At 43.6% G+C, this 19,217-nt stretch overlaps 1 protein-coding gene across 6 annotated transcripts in view; it reads left to right on the top strand.

Annotated features, from left to right (window-relative positions):
• Positions 1–18,780, top strand: part of PRCP (prolylcarboxypeptidase) — a 104,430-nt gene extending 85,650 nt beyond the window's left edge. For 3 of the 6 annotated variants that reach the window (XM_075061780.1, XM_075061781.1, XM_075061778.1), the window contains 6 exons: positions 620–777; positions 2,722–2,894; positions 8,528–8,692; positions 9,712–9,899; positions 15,141–15,349; positions 16,586–18,780. In XM_075061780.1, coding sequence (XP_074917881.1) covers positions 620–777; positions 2,722–2,894; positions 8,528–8,692; positions 9,712–9,899; positions 15,141–15,345 — 889 coding nt within the window. In that variant the 3' untranslated portion in view covers positions 15,346–15,349; positions 16,586–18,780. Of the gene's footprint in view, positions 1–619; positions 778–2,721; positions 2,895–8,527; positions 8,693–9,711; positions 9,900–15,140 lie in introns of all 6 variants that reach the window. The other 3 variants (XM_075061779.1, XM_075061777.1, XM_032771757.2) reach the window with 1 other exon arrangement.
• Positions 18,781–19,217: the final 437 nt, after the last annotated feature.

The following is a 19,217-nucleotide window of genomic DNA, read 5'->3' on the forward strand; positions in this document are numbered from 1 at the left end:
TTATCGATAAGGATATCATGCGAGACCATATCAAATGCCTTACTAAAGTCTAGGTATACCACATCCACCGCTTCTCCCTTATCCACAAGACTCATTATCCTATCAAAGAAAGCTATCAGATTGGTTTGACACGATTTGTTCTTTACAAATCCATGCTGGCTATTCCCTATCACCTTACCACCTTCCAAGTGTTTGCAGATGATTTCTTTAATTACTTGCTCCATTATCTTCCCTGGCACAGAAGTTAAACCAACTGATCTGTAGTTTCCTGGGTTGTTTTTATTTCCTTTTTTATAGATGGGCACTATATTTGCCCTTTTCCAGTCTTCTGGAATCTCTCCCGTCTCCCATGATTGTCCAAAGATAATCTGACATGGCTGAAACTTCCACTTGCTTTGCACTCCATCTTGTGGAATATTTTTGCAAATGTAGGTATTGTTCATGTAATTCTCAGTCAAGAATGTCACAGATGAATTATAAGCACCTGTTTTTAGAAGCTTTTAATTAGAAGACAGCAGCTGTGAGGAAAGTGTTGCCATGAGGATAGAGATTCATTTTTTAGAGGTGCTAGATGCACATGTTTCACCAAACAATCTTGTCTTTCTGTCTCTATCTACAGAGCTCTTGCAGCCTCTGCCCCAATCTGGCAGTTTGAGGATTTGGTACCCTGTGGCACTTTCTACAGTATAGTGACAAATGATTTCAAAAAGAGCGGGCAGTGCTGCTCAGAGAGCATCCTGAATTCTTGGGGGGCCATTAACCGCATCTCCTCCACAGGTAGGAAGTTGGCAAGATCTTTCAGGAATCATGTTTTTCGAAGAATCGCAAAATTCAAGCAATTTGCCTAAAGCGAATCATTGTAAATTTGAAATTGCACAAAGTGTGAGTGATTGTCTCATGTGTATCATGAATTTTTTTTAACATAGGCTTCATCTGCTGTTATGGATTAGCTTTTACATTTAAAAAATTAACTTTTTTTTTTTAATGAGACCATTTGGAGTTGACTTTGACGGTGGATGATGCTATCATACCACATAGGAACAGGAGACATTTGTTAAAGCAAACAACTACAGATAAAAAAAACAACAACCCTGATTTCCACGCTGCTTGAGTTCTAGCTTTGTCTACCTTGTTTTCCAGGGCCACACCTTGCAATGGCCTAACACAGTCCATGACACATCTACATGCTCAGTACTTTAGCTAGTGAATAACTAGGCTGTTTAAAATAGCAGACCTTAGTCTAGATCTAGAGTGCTATGCCCTTTCCTCTGTCTGGAATGGGGAAAAGAAAAGAGGTTAGCTACCACTGAAATGCTGTTTCTGAAGTCTGCTGGTATCAACCTTTCAAAAGGGGAAGGTAACTTAAAAATAGATCTTGCTGATGGCATAGCATATGCAGGGCCGCCCAGAGGATTTCGGGGGCCTGGGGTCTTCGGCAGCGGGGGTCCTTCCGCTCCGGGACCCGCTGCTGAGGTGTCCCGAAGACCCGCGGTGGGGACCCTCTGCCGTTGAATTACCGCCGAAGCGGGACCCGCGGCCGAAGTGCAGCTGGGTCTTCGGCGGTAATTCAGCGGCGGGGCGACCCCACCGCGGGTCATTGGGGCACTTCAGTGGCAGGTCCCGGAACAGAAGGGCCCCCCGCCGCTGAATTACCGCCGAAGACCCAGCTGCACTTCGGCGGCGGGGGGTCCTTCCGCCCCAGAGTGGAAGGACTCCCTGCTGGTGAAGACTGGGAGCGGAAGAAGCTCCGGGGGCCTGGGACCCGCAAGAGTTTTCCAGGGGCCCCAGAGCAAGTCAAGGACCCTGCTCCAGGGGCCCTGAAAAACTCTCGTGGGGGCCCCTGGGCCTGAGGCAAATTTCCCTTCTTACCCCCCTCTGGGCAGCACTGAGTGGTTTCTAGAGTGGTTTAAAATCCAGGTCCAAACCTTCCTGACCACTGGGAAAACTTCAGATCTGGAGTTGGCTCCAGATCATAATTTAAGGAATCGCTGTCACATTCCAGCCCGGTACAAACTGGGAAGAAAGGCAACATCCTTAATTTCATGAGAAAAGGTGAAGGGAAGAGGATGGGAGAGCAGACCTTAAAGGTAGTCTGTTTGTTTTTGTTTTTAACTTAGCTTAAAAATAAACAGGAATGGAGGAAGGGAAAATCTTAATTGGCGATTGCTCTATTTATCGTTTTAGCACTGGGGTGGAGAGATCAGATGGGATTGCAGCCTACCTAGAGCATAGGGATTTTAAAATTTATTTTCCTGTTCTAGTTCAGGACCCCACTAGAGAAACCAGCATTATAAATGAGTCTCTAAAAATGGGAAACTGAGTCCGAGGGATTCTTAACCAGTCAAAACAAAGGAGAGAAGGGCAAGCAGAGTCCTGTGAGTTACCTAGTGACAGCTCTTATACGTTCAGCCAGCACGTTCACTATATTAATATGTCAGACACCAGCCAGATTTACATTAACCTAATGTGCTTGATATGCACTATCCACATATCTCCAAGTAATCCATTCACTGAAATACTCACTGGACTAGATTCTGCTCTCAGGAATGCTTGTGTACACATGAAGGAACTTCAGTGGATTAATTACATTGAGGGACTGGAAGAGGTTAAGAGAGAAGCTGCACTAATGGGCATGTTTCGGGTCCTCACTATCCATAGCTTTTATGATGTATGACTGATTCCAGGGACATTAACCACTAATTTGTGTGTCTTCTTGCTTAGATGAAGGTTTGAAGTGGCTTTCCAGCGCATTTCACTTGTGCAGCCCATTAAAAAGCAAGCAAGATGCTGCTGTGTTGAAAGCTTGGCTAAGTGAAACATGGGTAAATTTGGCAATGGTGAACTATCCGTATAAAGCTGATTTCTTACAGCCCCTGCCAGCTTGGCCCATTCAGGTAAATGAGTGTCTACATCTTCTATAACTGATTCAGCTTTAGGCTGGGACATGCTGATTTACTGCAAATTGCTGCTTTTAAAAAGTAAGGAAAATCCACATGATCTAGGACAGGGTGGGCAAACTGCGGCCCGCAAGCTGTTTTATTCCAGCCCTCAAACTCAAGCTGGGAAGCAGGGTCAGGGGGCACTCCATGCGGCTCCCGGAAACAGCCGCATGGCCCGCTCCAGTGCTCCAGCTGGGGAGCAGGGTCAGGGGTTGTGCCATGCAGCTCCCGGAAGCAGCGGCCTGGCCCCCACTCTGGCTCCTGTGTGTAGGGGCAGCCAGTGGCCTCCGTTCTGCATGCTGTATCTGCCCCAAGTGCCGCCCCTGCAGCTCCCATTGGCTGGGAACCACAGCCAGTGGGAGCTATAGTAATGGTGCCTGCGGACGGGGCAGCATGCAGAGCCGCTTGAGGTAAGCGCCACCGGGAGCTTGCACCCCAGAGCCTCTCCCCATGCCCCAACCCCCTGCCCCAGCCTTGATCCCCCTCCGAATTCCTCGATCCCAGTCCAGAGCACCCTTCTGCACCCCAAACTCCTCATCCCAGCCCCACTCCAGAGCCTGCACCCACAGCTGGAGCCTGCATTCCCCAGCCTGGAGCCCCCACGTGCACTCTGAACTGCTCATTTCTGACCTTATCTTGGAGCCCGCACCCCCAACCAGAACCCTCACCCCTCCCTACAGCCCAACTCCAATTTTGTGAGCATTCATGGCCTTCCATACAATTTCTATTCCCAAATGTGACCGTCGGGCCAAAAAGTTTGCCTATCCCTGATCTAGGAGCTAATCTTGCAACTGGAACACCCTCAATTCTGATTGAGTGAGAGTGGAGGGTGATCCACACCTTTCAAGATTGGGTCCAATACACTGAATTTCGTTTGGATTAGAACTTTTTCATTCCAGTAAAGCAACACAGAAAATGGCTTCACTGGCCTGGTGAAATAATGGGTTGGCTCAATGAATATATATTGTTTATCAAAGGTCTCGAGAGAGCCCTGTCTAAAGGAATGCAATTTTGGGTGCAACTAGGTTACACGTGTAACAGGTTTCTGCTATATTTTCTCCTCCTGTCCCACAATAGATTTATAACTGGCTTTTGGTTGGCAGCGCTGTCCTTTTCTTTTGACATCAGGAAAGGGAATTTTAAAATCAGCTCCTTGTTCCACTTTGCTCTCCTTAGACCTTATCAAAAACCTCAGCGTGCTCAGCTTTGCCAAGTGATCATGTAAAAATGGCTCTTTCTGGCTCATCAGATCTGCTGCCTGTGTGTATTGGAGTCGCATCTGCTTGATTTTAGTGTCCAAAAATATGTTTAATTCTTTTTTACTCCATGTTGGCTCTGTAGAGCCAATCCTCCAGCCCAAAACATTGTTTTTCTCTTTCATCATCTTATTGGAAAGTTGCTATCGGTCTTTACTTCCCCTCGGCTCCTCTCTTTATTCATACCTTCATCTGCTATGATCTCAGCTGTTGCCTTTCCCTCTTATGATCTTTCCAAGTCCCTCTGGTCTTCAGAGGCCCAAAGTGCTGGAACTAGACTGTTCCTGCAGCTGTGTTCTGACCTCCTGGCTGCAGTTCTCCACATCCTCTTCCTTATTTGCCAGCTTACTTATTTGGAGTGCTCCTTGCCTTTGAGCCACTTCGTGGTCTTGCCTGCCTCTACTCTGTTAACCCTCAGTGAATTCCTCTGAGTCATTTTGAGCTACTGTGAATTACCAGTGAAGTACAGTAGGTAAAATTAAAAGAGAGAGAGTCAATACCAGTGTTTATCCTCCATTAAACCTAAATTCTGAACAGACAAACTGTTGATCTCCTTTAGTCAGCAGACCTGGTTTTATATGCTACATAAGGGATTGATCCTGCTGGGAAAATCTTGCTAATGTAGGTAGTGTGGTTTATTTGAATGGGACCCAAGCACTTCTGTTCATACTGAGCATTCCCTTAGGAATGGTCCCTGGGATTTGAGCATGAGGTACTACTTTGGGTGGGCAACGAAAGCCGAATCTGGAGATGAGTAAGGGATGTGCTGAATTGGGCTTCAGTGTGGTTTTCTTACGTCCTCGCACTGTGTATTGTCATGTTGTGTGCATACGTGGGCTTGACTTGCTCTGGCTTGTTAACAAAAGCTGAAACATGCATACAGAAATAACCACAGACTTGACTGGTGGAAGGGAAAAGAAAGGAAAGCGGGGGAGAATGGAAATTCACCTGTCCTTTGTTGCTCTCCCATCAGCATAAATACCCTCAGTTCGATTTCAGTCTCTTATCTGTCTAAATACAGCTTGAAGGATGCACTTTACTGCCTCACTACCATCCCTGAATTTGCTGTTCTGTTACTGATAGAGGGAGCTCAAAGGTTTGAGTGAGCCAGAGTGGCTCAGTAAGATATGAAATAGAAAATCCTTCCTTCTGTTTGTCTTGGCGCTTCTAATGTATGCGGCCTCTCTCGGTGGCTTAAGCTGTTTAGGCACCTTTTATGAAATGTGAGCTCTAATGACAAAACTAATGTGATTAGCTGAGTGAGAAGGGTATTGAGAGCTTAGGGGAAGAAAACTGTTAGAATAGCTGAATGTGTCTGCATAATCCTTTCTCTAGTGTGGGTGGATGGCGCCCTCTGAGAAGTGATTGGTCTCTCAGCTTCCACCCCGGTGCTTGATCTACAGAAGTAGGTCTGTCTGCAGCTCTTTAGACTCTCATCTTTTCCTTCTGCAAGGCACCAGGGACTAGTGAGTGAGCTTTTAGTGCCTTAAACTGCTCAGGGACAGAGCTGGTCATTGAAGTAGTCAGTGCTTCATTTATAATGGAAGAGGTGCTGGCGCTGAAGCAATAAGGTGCTGGGTCTCAAGCAATTGTTTTACATTCATAACTGATGCAACAAGCCCAGAGGTGCCAGGGCTATGAACTGCCAAGCCTAGCGGTGCCGGGGCTCAGCCCTGGCAAGCCCTGGCACAAACTAAGCACTGAAACTAGCCAAGGCAGAAAGCTCTCTTAATAATGATGGCAGAAGAGTTGGTGACTTACTAATAAAGATAATGCCTAAGTGTAAGTTCTTTCCTCCTGTTAGCTAACACAAGGTAAAATCCTAGTGACGAAGTGGGAGTTAGCAGATCAAGGTAGAGGTTAACTTGTGTTAACACTACTATGGGGCAGCCTGGAGTTGCCTGTGACCTGCTCACTCATGTTAAAACTATGAACTGCCTGAGTTCGCAGGTCACAGACAACTCAAGGCTCCCCCATGGCCCCTACTTCAACCTGCTAACTTGTGCTAAAACTGGTAACTACCTCTTCTTCGGTAGGATTTTACCTTGTATTAGGCACTCTGTTAGCTAACAGGAGGAAAGAACACATCTTACTGAATGTTGTTCGCAGCCCAAAGGGAGCTATATTCTGTTGAGCACCAGCAACTCCCTTCAGCTTCAGGGGGAGTTACAGGTACTGTCCGCACCCTGCAGGGGGCTGGATTGCACACCTCTGCCCCCCATAAGTCTGTGGGAGAGGCTAAGGGGAGAGGAAAGTTACACAAATATCCCCTCCCAGAATTTCTTCCTGATTATCTTTTCATGGGGACAGGGACAGGATTTGCACAGTGCCCCCTCCCTCCAACACACACACATTCCCACAATGAGCTAGAGAGCCTGCCGCCAAATCGTGTAGATCCCAGAAGGTCTGCAGGTCGCCACAACTGTTGGCACAGGCATCCATGTGATTTCACTACTGCTCTAGAGCTCTGGTGCATCTCCCCCAGTCCCTGGCAGGAGCTGTACTAACAGAGATTCCCATGGCCACCCAAATGAGGCCTGGGTTGGGGACTGGGATCTGATGTATGTGCCCTGACCCTCCCCATACTTACCATTGGGATGCTCAGTCTCTGCCCTTTCTCATGTAGATCCCAGACTTACTGAGAGCCCTCCACAGAGCAGGAGATAAGAAGGGAGCTGTGCTCAAAAGTCAGCTGCCACGTACCTCTTCTGTTTGGGAAGGGGAAAAATCTGTGTAGAGGCAGATCATGGTGTGATGTAGGCCAGGATTTAACCCTGAGCTACAAACAAAACCCAGCATTGATTGAATTTTCCAGCAGGACAGTGCCTCCTTCCAATATGTTTTCCAGAGCTGAAGAAATAAAAAAAACTGCTAGAGTGATTAAAAACAGTATCACTTGAAAAATGAGAAACTTCCCAATTTATGTTGATTTATATTACAGTAGCATCTAGAAGCCCCAGCCATGGATTGGAGCCCCATTGTGCTAGATGCAATGAACTTACATTTTTAGGAGACATTTTTATCCCAAAGGAACTCCAAATTATTTATTAACTTTTCTAATTAATTATAGAGCATAAGCTGTTTTTATAAAGCAAGGGAATTGGATGCTGTCAAGGCTGATTCCCCATTCTGGCACTTTGAGTGCAGAAGGTGGGGGCCTGCAAGGACTCTAATACTGGCCACTCCAGGCTTGTATTAAACTCCCAAGGTTACAGCTTTTCTCTGACCTTGGGTGGGTGGATGTTGCCATCACCAAATGCAAAACTCCTTGGAACTCAGGAAGGCACACTTGGGAATTCCTTCATTTGGGGTACCCTCAAGCCCTTTCACCCTGCTCCGGGGAAGAGCCGAGAAAGGAAAACAAAGAAATCATCTGTTGTCACCAGCTAACTAAAAAACATGTGCACAAACCTCTTCAGACACAAAAATCCAAATCCTATTAGTAAAAAAGGTAAATTTTATTAAAAAGAAAAAGAAAGAAAATACATCTGAAACTTAGGCTTTTGCTAGATTTAAAAAACCACATACAAAATTTAAACATCAGGAATAACCTTCTTGAGGTCCAGCCTAAAGGTTACAAGCTACACAAAAGCATTGGGGGTTAGCACAGAGGAGTCCACAATCCTTACAGAAATAAAGGAAATAACCTTACTCACGTCTTTCTAAACATTCCTTACCTACTTACATATTTGGAGGTTTTCAAATAAGTAGTTCTAGATATGATCTGATGATTTTCACATCTGGCCTTCAGCTTCTCACAGCACAACTGCTCCCCTGTTACCCTCTTCCCTGGAGAACAACAGACCGACAAAGGGAAGTTTTTTCCCCACTTTAAAAAGTTCTAGCCTTCCCATTGGCTCTCTTGGTCAGGTGCCCACTCCCTTTCCTTCATCTGGAGACTTTTTTTTTAACTCTTTACAGGTAAAGCAAGTAGAGAGCAGCTACCAAGATGGATTTTATAGCTAATGGGCCGGCTGGGTCTCCATAAAAGGGAACTACCCCTCCCCTTCATTTATCTCAGATGCAGAAACCTCTAACGCAATATTAAGATTGTACAGTTGAAATAAAATTGGGAAATTCAAAATGTTGGGTACTAGTAGCAAAATAACTCCTCTGTATTACACGTAATAGTTTATATTTGTTTTTCTGATTTAATATAATTGTCTTTGTAGAATATAGCATAAAATTAAATAGGGTGTCCAGGAAATGCTGTAGTTCAGATTGACAAAACTTTCAAAAGAAAGCAGTGCACCAAACCCGACTTGTTCTCAGGTTTGGTCAGTGTGTGTCAAGGGCATCATTAGAGACATTCTCCCCTTTCTCTTGCTATAGGTAGTTTGCAAGTTCTTGAAGAATCCCAAACTGCCAGACAAATTATTGCTACAGAATGTTTTCCAGGCAGTAAATGTCTACTACAACTACTCAGGAGCTGCATCGTGCCTTAACACGTCTCAGAGTGCCACAAGAAATCTTGGGCTGATGGGCTGGTACTATCAGGTACATACACAAACCTTTTCCAAAATGTCCAAAGTGCCAAAGCTACTGTGAATTCTCAATTCATTCTGTCAGAATCTTTTAACTTGCATTAATATATGGGTGCAGATCCTTGGTTGCTGTAAACTGGCATACCTTCACTGAGAAATCAACACAAGCTGCGCCGTTTGCACCAGCTGAGTGTCAGACTTCATTTTTTCCAAAATCAAGCTCATTTTGAACTCAATAGGAATGTGTCAAGGGATTATCATTAGCTTTTGTGAACAGTCCTGGCCTTCCCAACAAAGGAGTTTGTGTTAGATGAGCTCTCTGAATTAGACTGTGATCTTAAAACATTATTTCAGTCTTTATCTGTGAAATCAGTTAACAGAACCTGAACTTTATCTTGAGCTGGTATGTATGGTGGTGAATAGGGTGGAACCTTTTTAATGACATGAGTAATATGTCTTGGTGACCTGCAGATATGCAGTAGGGAAAATCATCAAAAATTAAAATAATGAATGTTTATGGCACTTTTCATCTGTAGGGCACAAAGCACTTGAGAATGAAAGGTCAGTACCATTATCCCCATTTTATAGGTGGGGAGACAGAGATATATAGCGGAGAAGTGACTTGCACAAGGTCACACTGCAAGATAGTGGCAGAGCGGGGAACAGAACCCAGGGCTCCTGGGTGTTTGACAATTGGTTTAAGATTCACACCAACATTTGTATTAGAAGCAAACCATTAAGTTCCAGCAAAAAAACCTGAATTTAAGTCCATGTAAATTTAAAAGGGTAAATTGATTCTGGTTTTATTCAAATAGAACCACTTCTGATGTGTCCTTTGGCTAGTGGTATTGAGGTCAGTGGGAAAGGCAAGTAGTTTGTGGCTCAGTGTCTGCATTTTAATATGTAGCAAATATCTATTGTTATGTAAGGCATTGAAAGAAGTCCTCCTTTCCAGTACAGCTATAGGCATAACTAACATATTTAAAGTGTCCCACAGAGGCCACTGTTACATTTTCCTGCTTTGCCTTCCAGGCTTGCACAGAAATGGTGATGCCAATGTGCACAGATGGTGTCAATGACATGTTTGAGCCTAGGAAATGGAACTTCCATGTCTTCTCTGAAGAATGCTTCAAACTTTGGAAAGTGAGACCTCGCCCTTCCTGGATTCCTTCTGTGTATGGAGGGAAAAACATCAGTTCACACAGTAACATCATCTTCAGGTGAGCTTACTTCAGCTTCTGTAACAATCCCCCTCTACCAACATGAGTTGCTGGTGGGGAATCTGGGGCTCTGAGCACCAAAACCGCAAGCCTCTACCACATTTTGTGTCATCTAATGTGTAGCCGTAGCCAGGAGTCCCAGCTGAACTTGATGGGAGTTGCATGTGCACCTCTGAAGGGTGAATTTGGCTTATGGCTTTGTGGAGTGCGGCTTTGTTTCTGTGAGGAAACGCTCTTGTCTCTCCACCTGTAAATGTGGTCATTGCCATAGCATCCCAGGACGGTAATGCCATCTAGTTCTCCAGCTAAATTAGAGCGCTATCCCTTCTCCGATAAATGGAAGTCTAAAAAACACAAACTTCAACATCAGGAGTCTTTTGCCCCATCTGTCACCCTGAGTCACAGCCTCTGCTGTGGGCTGGAGCAACCTTCGCTCCCTCAGCTGAATACAGGGGAGCTGCCACCCACCCTCTTGAAAGCCTTATCTTTGGGCCCTGAAAATAGAAGCCAGCATTTGGCTCATGTCTCAAGCCCTCTGTTCTCTTGGCCAAGGCCTGAGTCTCTTAATTTCCCTCTGGGATGTTGGCTGCCCAGCCTCACACACCCCCTTGTTGGGGTACTCCGGGAATACTGGTTGTTGCCAGCCCCTGGCTCTGCCTGTCAGCTCTGTCACCAAGTCCACATCAACTTGCCTCTTCCCAGGGTTCCTTGCCCTTCTGTCTGTCTGCTAGGTCTCTGTCTGGCCCCTTTGACCAGTTTCATTCTCAGGCCCTTTTAGCAGAGATTCTGCGGGCCTCCTGCCAGTCTACCTCTCAATATAGAAACCAGTAGCCTAATCTTTTACAGCTCATCTCCTAGTCTCTGTAACATGGGGAATGATCCTTCTTTTAATAAGAAAATGAGGAGAGTATAAATATAATTTGTAGTATAGACTCCAAACTCACAAACCAGCCCTCCTTTCCTAACACAAGACAGCTTTCAGCAAACAACTATTAATCATTGTTTCTTAAGCAGCTGTCTCGATTTCTTCCCTCCCTTTATTTTTAAAGAGAGAAAGCTAGGAACTCTGATAGGGAGATCAGTCTTCCTTCTGATGCAGCACCCAGTGATTGCCTACCACTGGCAGCTCCCTGAGACACCTCTTGTGCTATTGTTCAAATTGTTCAAGTTCCTTTAGAAAAGAAAAGTCTTCAACGAAAGTCAGAATTAGTCTTTGGGACCTAGTAAATAGCTGTGTATTTTAAAAGTAAGGCATCCTGTCTTGAATCAGGGATTATTCTCAGGATTTCAGCCTGTGGCTTTGGTCTCTTAGCTCCAAAGGCCTATTGCTTTTCTCTCTTATTGGTCTCTTGCTGTTCCTTCCCCAGCAGGTATCTGCTCCAAAGTGTAAAATTGTGCTTTGACGGAAAACTTTCTTTAAATGATTAAAAAAAAACAACCCCAAATCATCTAGTTTAGTTCGTGCAAATTGTTGCTTGCTCTTAATAAGATTCCAATTGTACAGTATGATTCTGCTTTAGAAATTGACAGATGAGCAAACAAACATATTTAAAGCATGTTTAAGCATTTATGCCAGCTGAGGGCATTTTAAACCAGAAAAGCTTTTGAATGAAAAAGAAGTGCTTTACAGACAATGCTTTGGACCACAAGCTGAGCTGTTTCCCTTTGGACAGGCATATTATCAATACCATAGAGAGAAAGAGAGCACGGATCCCTACACCCACCATGGAGATGCAGCCCCACATGGAGTAAAATGCAACATCTGTTTAACTGCAAAGCAACTGACACAACAGTTTTAGGACAGTGAGTGAAGCATACTATATTGGAATGGAACTGTTGAGTGGATTTTCTCCAGGCTGAATGTAATTACCCAGATTGGAATTTGGCCAGGATACTGGAACTGATGTCTCTACTCCTACAAAAAATGCCCTGAGATGCATAAGAAACAAAAATGGTCATGACTTCTGCCCTCTTATCCAAAAGATGACACCCTTAGCAGCAGTGTCCTAGAGCGCCGTGCTGAGGCATTAGTCAGTATTGACTCAGAGAAATCCCCAGCACCACTTCTGTATCTCCTTGGAGATCTTCCATCAAACTCTCTCAGCTTGTGAATGCTACTGAGACCACAGCCAATGCGGTATGGCTCTCCAGGAGAGTGCACCTTTATTACAACTTTAGTTTTGTGAGTTTGGTGTTTGCAGCGACTCTTTCACTCTCAGCAATTTTCATACCAGAGTGTCTTATTGGAAGCTATTCAGTTTTTCAGTTGTCATGGCATGGAGACCTTGCATCATGGTGGAAACCATACTTTAATCCCGTTAACACATGGGATTGTAGAGTTTTTGCTGTGAGTGGCATGTTTCAGAGTGATGAAGTCAGATTGTGAAGGCTCCTCCCAGGTGCTTCTCCTGGTCCCTAGGAGGGGCAGGGGGTGAGGGAGACAGATGACACTGGTCTGAGAAGATGGGTTGAGAGCTTCTCATAGGGATGTTTCTTTAGGGTCAGGGCCCTTTAGGAAGTTCTGTTTGCACTGTCAGTAGTGGGCAGTGATGGCAGGGTTAAAGAACTAATGTTGGGGGTGGGAAATAGGAACTCTACACTGGAAACTTGATTTTTTTTTTCAAAGCCTCACCAGGACCTTGTAGATGATGATTTGCTTTGGAACGTGTCCCTCAAGAAGCATTGTAACCATGTAGTGAATAGAGAGGAATAGCTGACTCCTGGATATTATTTCACTTGGATAAAAATGAGTATTTGCTTGAATTTATTCTCTTGTATTCTCAGACTCTTTACTTGCAAGATGCTCAGCAAAGCACTTAAGCTTAACTTTAAGTCTGCATTGAAGTAAATAGGACTATTCATATGCTTAAAGTTAAGCACATGCTTAACTGCCTTAGTGGATCAGGATCCAAGCACTCAGCACCTTCCAGGATAAAGCCCCTACTGAGCATTGTTTCTCAATGTGCATCAGTGCTGCCAATGCCATCACTTGGCACGTTGGCCAGAATTGTGGATGGAGCAGCCAGACTCTCCCATGAAAGCCAAGGATGGTGGTGTTTTCCTGCTGCATGCTTTAATTTCCACATGAGTGGGACCAAGAAATTCAAGTCCATGTATATTTTGGGTCTCTCAGCAACTCAACCTACTGTTGCTAAGGCATTGGGCTGATTCAGGCAACCTTTTAAATCAAATGCATTTTGCTCATTGTGCAGCTCTATGCTTTTTTGTTTTGCAAATACAGAATGTTTTTTTCCTCCTCAGCCATGTTAAGATTTATTGGAATTAGAGGTACCAAGAGAGATGCAAGACTTCCTGTATTTTTCCACTGAGGAAAAACAACACTATAATTCAAAGGCAGTCAGTTTTTATTTGTAGTTCTTCAAGGTCAAAAGTTGGAGAGAGAGATAAATGTTTTGAGTGTAATTGACTGATAATTTTATGAAACGCTATGGCTGTGAGATATTAACAGACCCCTGTCCCTCTAGGCATCTATGTGATGGTACCTCTCATAAGGCTTTATGGAAATATGCTTAGAATGTGTTTTATGCTTCATATGCCACGCAGCATATCTCCGTAAAGGTTATGATCTACTGAATGTATTAATCCTATTTGTATGTATATATCATTTTTGTATTTGAAGTTATGAATGTTATAAATGTTGGCTGTGTACTGGCTTGATTTCTAAATAACTTTAGTAGAACATTTGGTCAGTTCCTGGAGAAAGGAATGTTGAAATTTAAGTACCTAATCAAGAAACACTTAAAGGACAATGGATCTTGGAATGCTCCAATCCACATAAGAAGTCTACTTGAGAATGTTCAAGGTAGATTGTAAACAATGGATCTGCCATTAAAAACTGTGAGTCATGCATGGACATGTGTCTTACCCAGGTGACTCCTAAACTCCATCTTGGAGCTGGACTTTGCATAGGAGTGAGGAGGGGGTCTTCACCCACAAGAGAGAGTCTATTTAAACCCCTGGGAGACCCCTCCATTTTGTCTTCAGTTGGCTAAAGATAGAGCCTCTCTACCCCCCAGGCTACTTGAAAGAAACTGGAACAAAGGACAATGGGCAAGGGGTGTGAGTGATTGCTGGACCCAGGCTAAAAGGAGATTAGTCTGTAAAAGGGAGCATTCTGGAACTGATGAGGATTTTATCTGTATTCAGTTTGATTAGAAATAGGATTTGCTGTATAGACTCAGGTAAAGCACATTGGACCTGATCCAAAGCCAGTGGAAAGCCTCCCATGGATTTCAGTGGGGTTTAGATTGTTGCCTGTAGGGCTTGAATTTTCAGAATTGTCCACCGGATGGAGTCTCCAGCTGGGCACCCAAAATTCATGGGCACTTTGAAAAACTTGGACCTTTCCCAGTTGACCCATCTGTAAAAACAGGGAAGTTGCTCCATTATTTTTGCACAAAAGGCATTAAAATAAAGGCCTAAATAAATGAATAGTTTGGTACCGAAAGTGCAGAAGGGAAAAGAGAAGATAGAAGTATACCGACCTATCACTCTGCGACAGTCACTTTTATTCTGTCTGGAAAAGGCAATCTGTGTTGTAAAGTATACCCATTTGAATGCAAATTTGCAAATGAAGATGGCTCAATTCCCCCAGTAAGTTTAAGTGAATGTAGGCTACTTCAGTTCATGGTTAAGCTGTTGCATGTTGTTGCTGAATTCTATGAAAGAAAGGCCACATTCTGTCTCATGAGGAGCTGGATTTCAGTGGTGGCAGAAATGTCTCTCCAAGGAGTTCATACAAATCATACTGAGCCAGAATGTGATACCCTTACTCCCCACTGTGTGGTATGTTATTCCACAAGTAGCCCCATTCACTTGGGTAGGCCCAAAGGAGCCCTTCTGCTAGGAGAATGGGCAGACAGGGCCATATTCTCCTTCCCTGTGGCTTCTTGTCATCTCCTGGGATCAACAAGTAAGGCCCCATTCCTTGTGTGGCAATCTGCAGTAACCTTTGCACTGAATTTTTCACTGAGTTGTCCTCATGAGATGTTCCTTTCCATGGCTTTTTCGTGTGGGAGGGGATAGTCTGGGCTGTAGTTAGTGGCAGAATGCTGAAGCAGAACACCACAGAGCAGGGGGACTTTGTAGAATTTGGGTCTGTCCTGAATACTGAGCCTCTGATCGTAAGAGTGGCTGTTGAGACCCCTAGCTTTATCACACAGGTACTGTCACTCAGGATATTAACTGTAATCTAATGGGCTATATGGACTTTCCTTATAGCAATGGCGGATTGGACCCGTGGTCTGGAGGTGGAGTGACTCGGAATATCACAGACTCTCTCATTGCAATTGTGATCCCAGAAGGAGCTCATCACTTGGACCTGCGTGCCAGCAATCCCGGTGACCCCAAATCTGTGCTGCAAGCCCGGGCCTTGGAAGTTCAGTACATGAAGCAATGGATTGAAAAGTCCAGGCATAAGCACTAAAGTGGTACTGTAATAATAGTGGTCATTATCTCCATTGGCTTCAATGGGAGCAGGATCAGGCCCTTATTACAGAGTTATATTCAAAACGTTGTTCACCCGTGATTCCTCTCTTCCTTTACTACCTGCTTGTCAGCACTGTGCCTTTCACTTGGCGGGACGGGGGGCGGGGGAGTAGAGGAGGTGGCTGTCAGTTGGAAGTCTGCTCCAATAGCAAACCTCAATCAATAAAGCACATGGATTGAGTCACCCATGGTGGCATGCCTTCCTGTTCTGCTACTATCAAATGCTGCATTACATCCTCTTTGCAACATGCTTGCGTGGGGCCTGATTCCTGCAAGGCTCTGTGTATCCTCATAAAATCAGTTTCCAAAGTTACTAACAAAGTGTGTGCTTGACCAGACGCAGGGACCACTAAACTCCATGGCAAAGCTCTCACTGATTTCAACTGGATCTCAATGTAGGGGCTGCGTCTCAGCTGGTGTAAATTGCCAGAGCTCTGACAGGAGTGCCCCAGCTGAGATCTGCCCTAGAACTTGCCCCTATCAACACAAACTGCACGTATGCTGTCTTCTGTGAGACACAGACTAATTAGTTAATACTCTAACCTGGACAGTGAAACACCACATCTGTTCAGTTGCTGAGTATTGCCTCCTCCAGGCAAACCTTTGTCTTTAGTGACGGCGAGTCTCTCCAAGCTTTCCAGCAGAACTTTTATTGTTTCCAACCTCCAGTTAAAAACAAACCGTGATAGGGAGCTGAGTTTTCATGTTCCTTCGGCTTCAGACAGTTGTCGCCTCTGTATTGGAGAGTTATATGGGGATACAAACCACTTTGATACGGTGAGGGGTGGAGGGTGGAGCAGTTATTTTAGAGTAGGAACAAAACCACATTGGGATGTGATTTCATGGGTGGAAAGACTTTTTTTTTTTTTTAAAGCAGAATAGTAGGAATCAGCTAAATATTTTTCTTGTTTTCAGCAATATCTTAACCAAGTTGTCATGTACTGTATGGTTGTTTCTGTTCTCTGCACAGAACAAACAGGACTGGCCCCTGAACACACTTTTGTTGATTAATTCTCTAACTGATTAGCCATGCACAATTTATCACTTTTCTTCCTCCCTGACTGCTTCCCTTAGGTCCAGGGCTAGGATATCTGCTGCTGCCAAAGAGAGAGGTGGGTATTTTCTTCCTCCTTGTTGCTTTCCCACAAACATTTTATTCATTTTTTTTTTTTTTTCAGAGCATCACTGGGAAACTTTCTTTAAACTCTTCTCCTGGAGAGGAAACCTGACACAGTACTCGTGCTTGCTAGATCATATTAAGTGACACATAATTGGGGCTAGACCTTGTTTTCTTTACCTTTTCTGTGTATTGATGAGATTCTGCATGGTCTGCTTGCTGATGGTGGTTCAATAAAGGCCTTTTAAAAATTGTTTGCAGGGCAAACTATTCAAAACGCAGTTAAACTGTTGGGACACCGTTATCCCAAAGCGTGAGGCAGTGCTCAGCAGGGCAGGTGCACTAGTTGGCTTTCTGTAGGGCTTCCAAAAGAGACAAACTGCCCAATTCATGCAGACAGCATATTTGGCATTAATAAATGGCTGAGGGAGTCCTCTCACTTTGCAGCTTTGGCTTTGTTCACAATGAAAGCCTTCTTCCAAAAGGCCTCCTTTCTAAGCTAACAGGACTAGATAATTTCATTTCATAAAGTCTCAAAGCAACAAACAGACCCAAGGGTCTCTTAGAATTCCAGTTTTGTTTGTATTTCTCAGCCTAAAATACATTTCTTCTTACTCCAGGCTGCTTGTTACATTCCCACAAAATCCAGCATTTTCTAGGAACAAAATAGATCTTATTTTGAACCTTTTTTTTTTTTTTTTTGATAAACTCCATACGTCTGTTTCTCTTACTGACAGAGCTCTTAGCATATCCTTGCTTTTGCTCCGCTGTCCTAGGAATGATTTGAACAAGGAGGCATTTATGTTCAGGTTCAGCAGTCTGGACCTTTCACGCTCTGTCTTTAGCAGGTAATCACTTTGGAGCCTATAAAGAGTGAGACCAGAGAAGCATCCTCGTGCAAGGGGAAGAGCTCTTTAGAAATGGACTAAAATCTGTCAGTTATTAGTAATGTCCATTCACATGGGTCAATTTTCTAGCGTTATGAGGGGTGTATGTGTGCGCATTTTACAATACAATAGTGGCCTTAACTTTTTTGTGTGTTTAAAACTTTTTAGATCAAATAAAAACTATCCACATTTTCTATGTCCACTGCCAAACAAAAGTTAAAACCTGAAGACACAATCAATAGTATTTTAAGATAACATCTAGGTTTATTTTTAACATGTTTTATTGGAGGCAAGAAAGGAAACTGACTAAGTGAATCTAAACATTGGGAATGTACAACCACTCATAAGAGGATAAGGACCTAATCCAGCTACTTCCACTGACTGCAGCAGGAACATTGTCAGATCTAGAGATGATTGAACTAAAATGTCTTGAAAACGCTTTGGTTTTCAAAAACGACTGTCTTTAAAAAATCTTTTTTTCCTTTCTCTCCCTCCATCTCTGCCTTTTTGCTATTTTCTGTAGCATTTTTGTTTTCTTTTTTTAAAGGAACATTTCAATTTCTTTTCAGTGTTGTAAAAAGGCCTTTTTTTGACTCTGCCCCCCAAATCTTTACATTAAAACAGTATTTCCATTAGCTTTATCCACTCCCTTGCTCAGACTTCTAGAAGATGGTTATTGCTTCCATCTATTGTAGGCCAAACTCAGGCTGTACCATTCTTCTAGTATCTAAGGGCTTGATTCAAAGCCCATCAGAGTCTTTCCATACACTTCAGTGGGCTTTGGATCAGGCCCTTACCACTTTTCCTAGATTTTTAACAAGGTGACCAGTTCTCTGTTCTGCTTAACAGGGCTTTCTTCAGGCCTTCATCCTAATCACTGAAACTGTAGGTCCACCTATGTACTTAGTTCCTTAAAGGATCTTTCAGACCTGGTCCAAGAGTTTGTGTGTATTAGGGAATGACCATCAACAAAGATTGACTACCTCATTTTGAAATGTAACTTTCCCTGCTTTTATGTCATGCACGTTAGACTATCAAGAGCTGGGATAGGATTGTTACTTTCTTTGCCCAGCTGTATCATGACAGGACCATATTTCATGCCCTTCAAGAAGATATTCCCAGATACACTAGAAACACTTTTGTGCTCTGTGTGTATTGTGAATTCTTTTGTTTTAAGTATATGTTGCCTTTTGGGGGGGAAAATGCCTAAAATAAAGCAAATAATTTAAATTTCTAGGTGTAGCACTGATATGTGAATCAAAAACCAGTAACAATGGATCTTACAGCTAGAAGGTTTTGAAATTGAAATCTGTATGACAAAAATATGCTGTAACAAGTATTAAAGATAAATAAATGTGAATTTCTGGAAGGTGCTTGTTTCATTTTTAAAGTAAGCAGATTGCTGATATTAGACAGACATTGGGGTCTGTCAGCATTTCTGTAAGTTAGTTTTCTAGTTTCTGCTTGAGCCCCAGATAGGGAAAGTAAGCTAAATATGCCGCTATTAAGTTATCACTGCTTTGTAATATCCAAGGGGTCAGGTGTTCAGATGCCCCAAACTGGTTCAAATAAAAAAGCTGTTTTAATTCTTAACTGCTTGGGGGATTAGATGGTTCAGGAACTTGGTAATGGGCAAATAACCTTTTCCCCTCTAGTATGGTTTGAATCTAGCCAGGTGAGTATTATTTGCAAGTTGCAATCTGATTGCTGGTTTTTGTTAGTCTCAATCCAGACCCTAATAGACAAATGTCTGCTCACATACTACACTGATATGAGGGTCATGTAAGTATCCAGATAGACAAGCAT

This window comes from Chelonoidis abingdonii, chromosome 1, assembly GCF_003597395.2.
Source record: "Chelonoidis abingdonii isolate Lonesome George chromosome 1, CheloAbing_2.0, whole genome shotgun sequence".
Taxonomy (NCBI): Eukaryota; Metazoa; Chordata; order Testudines; family Testudinidae; genus Chelonoidis; species Chelonoidis abingdonii.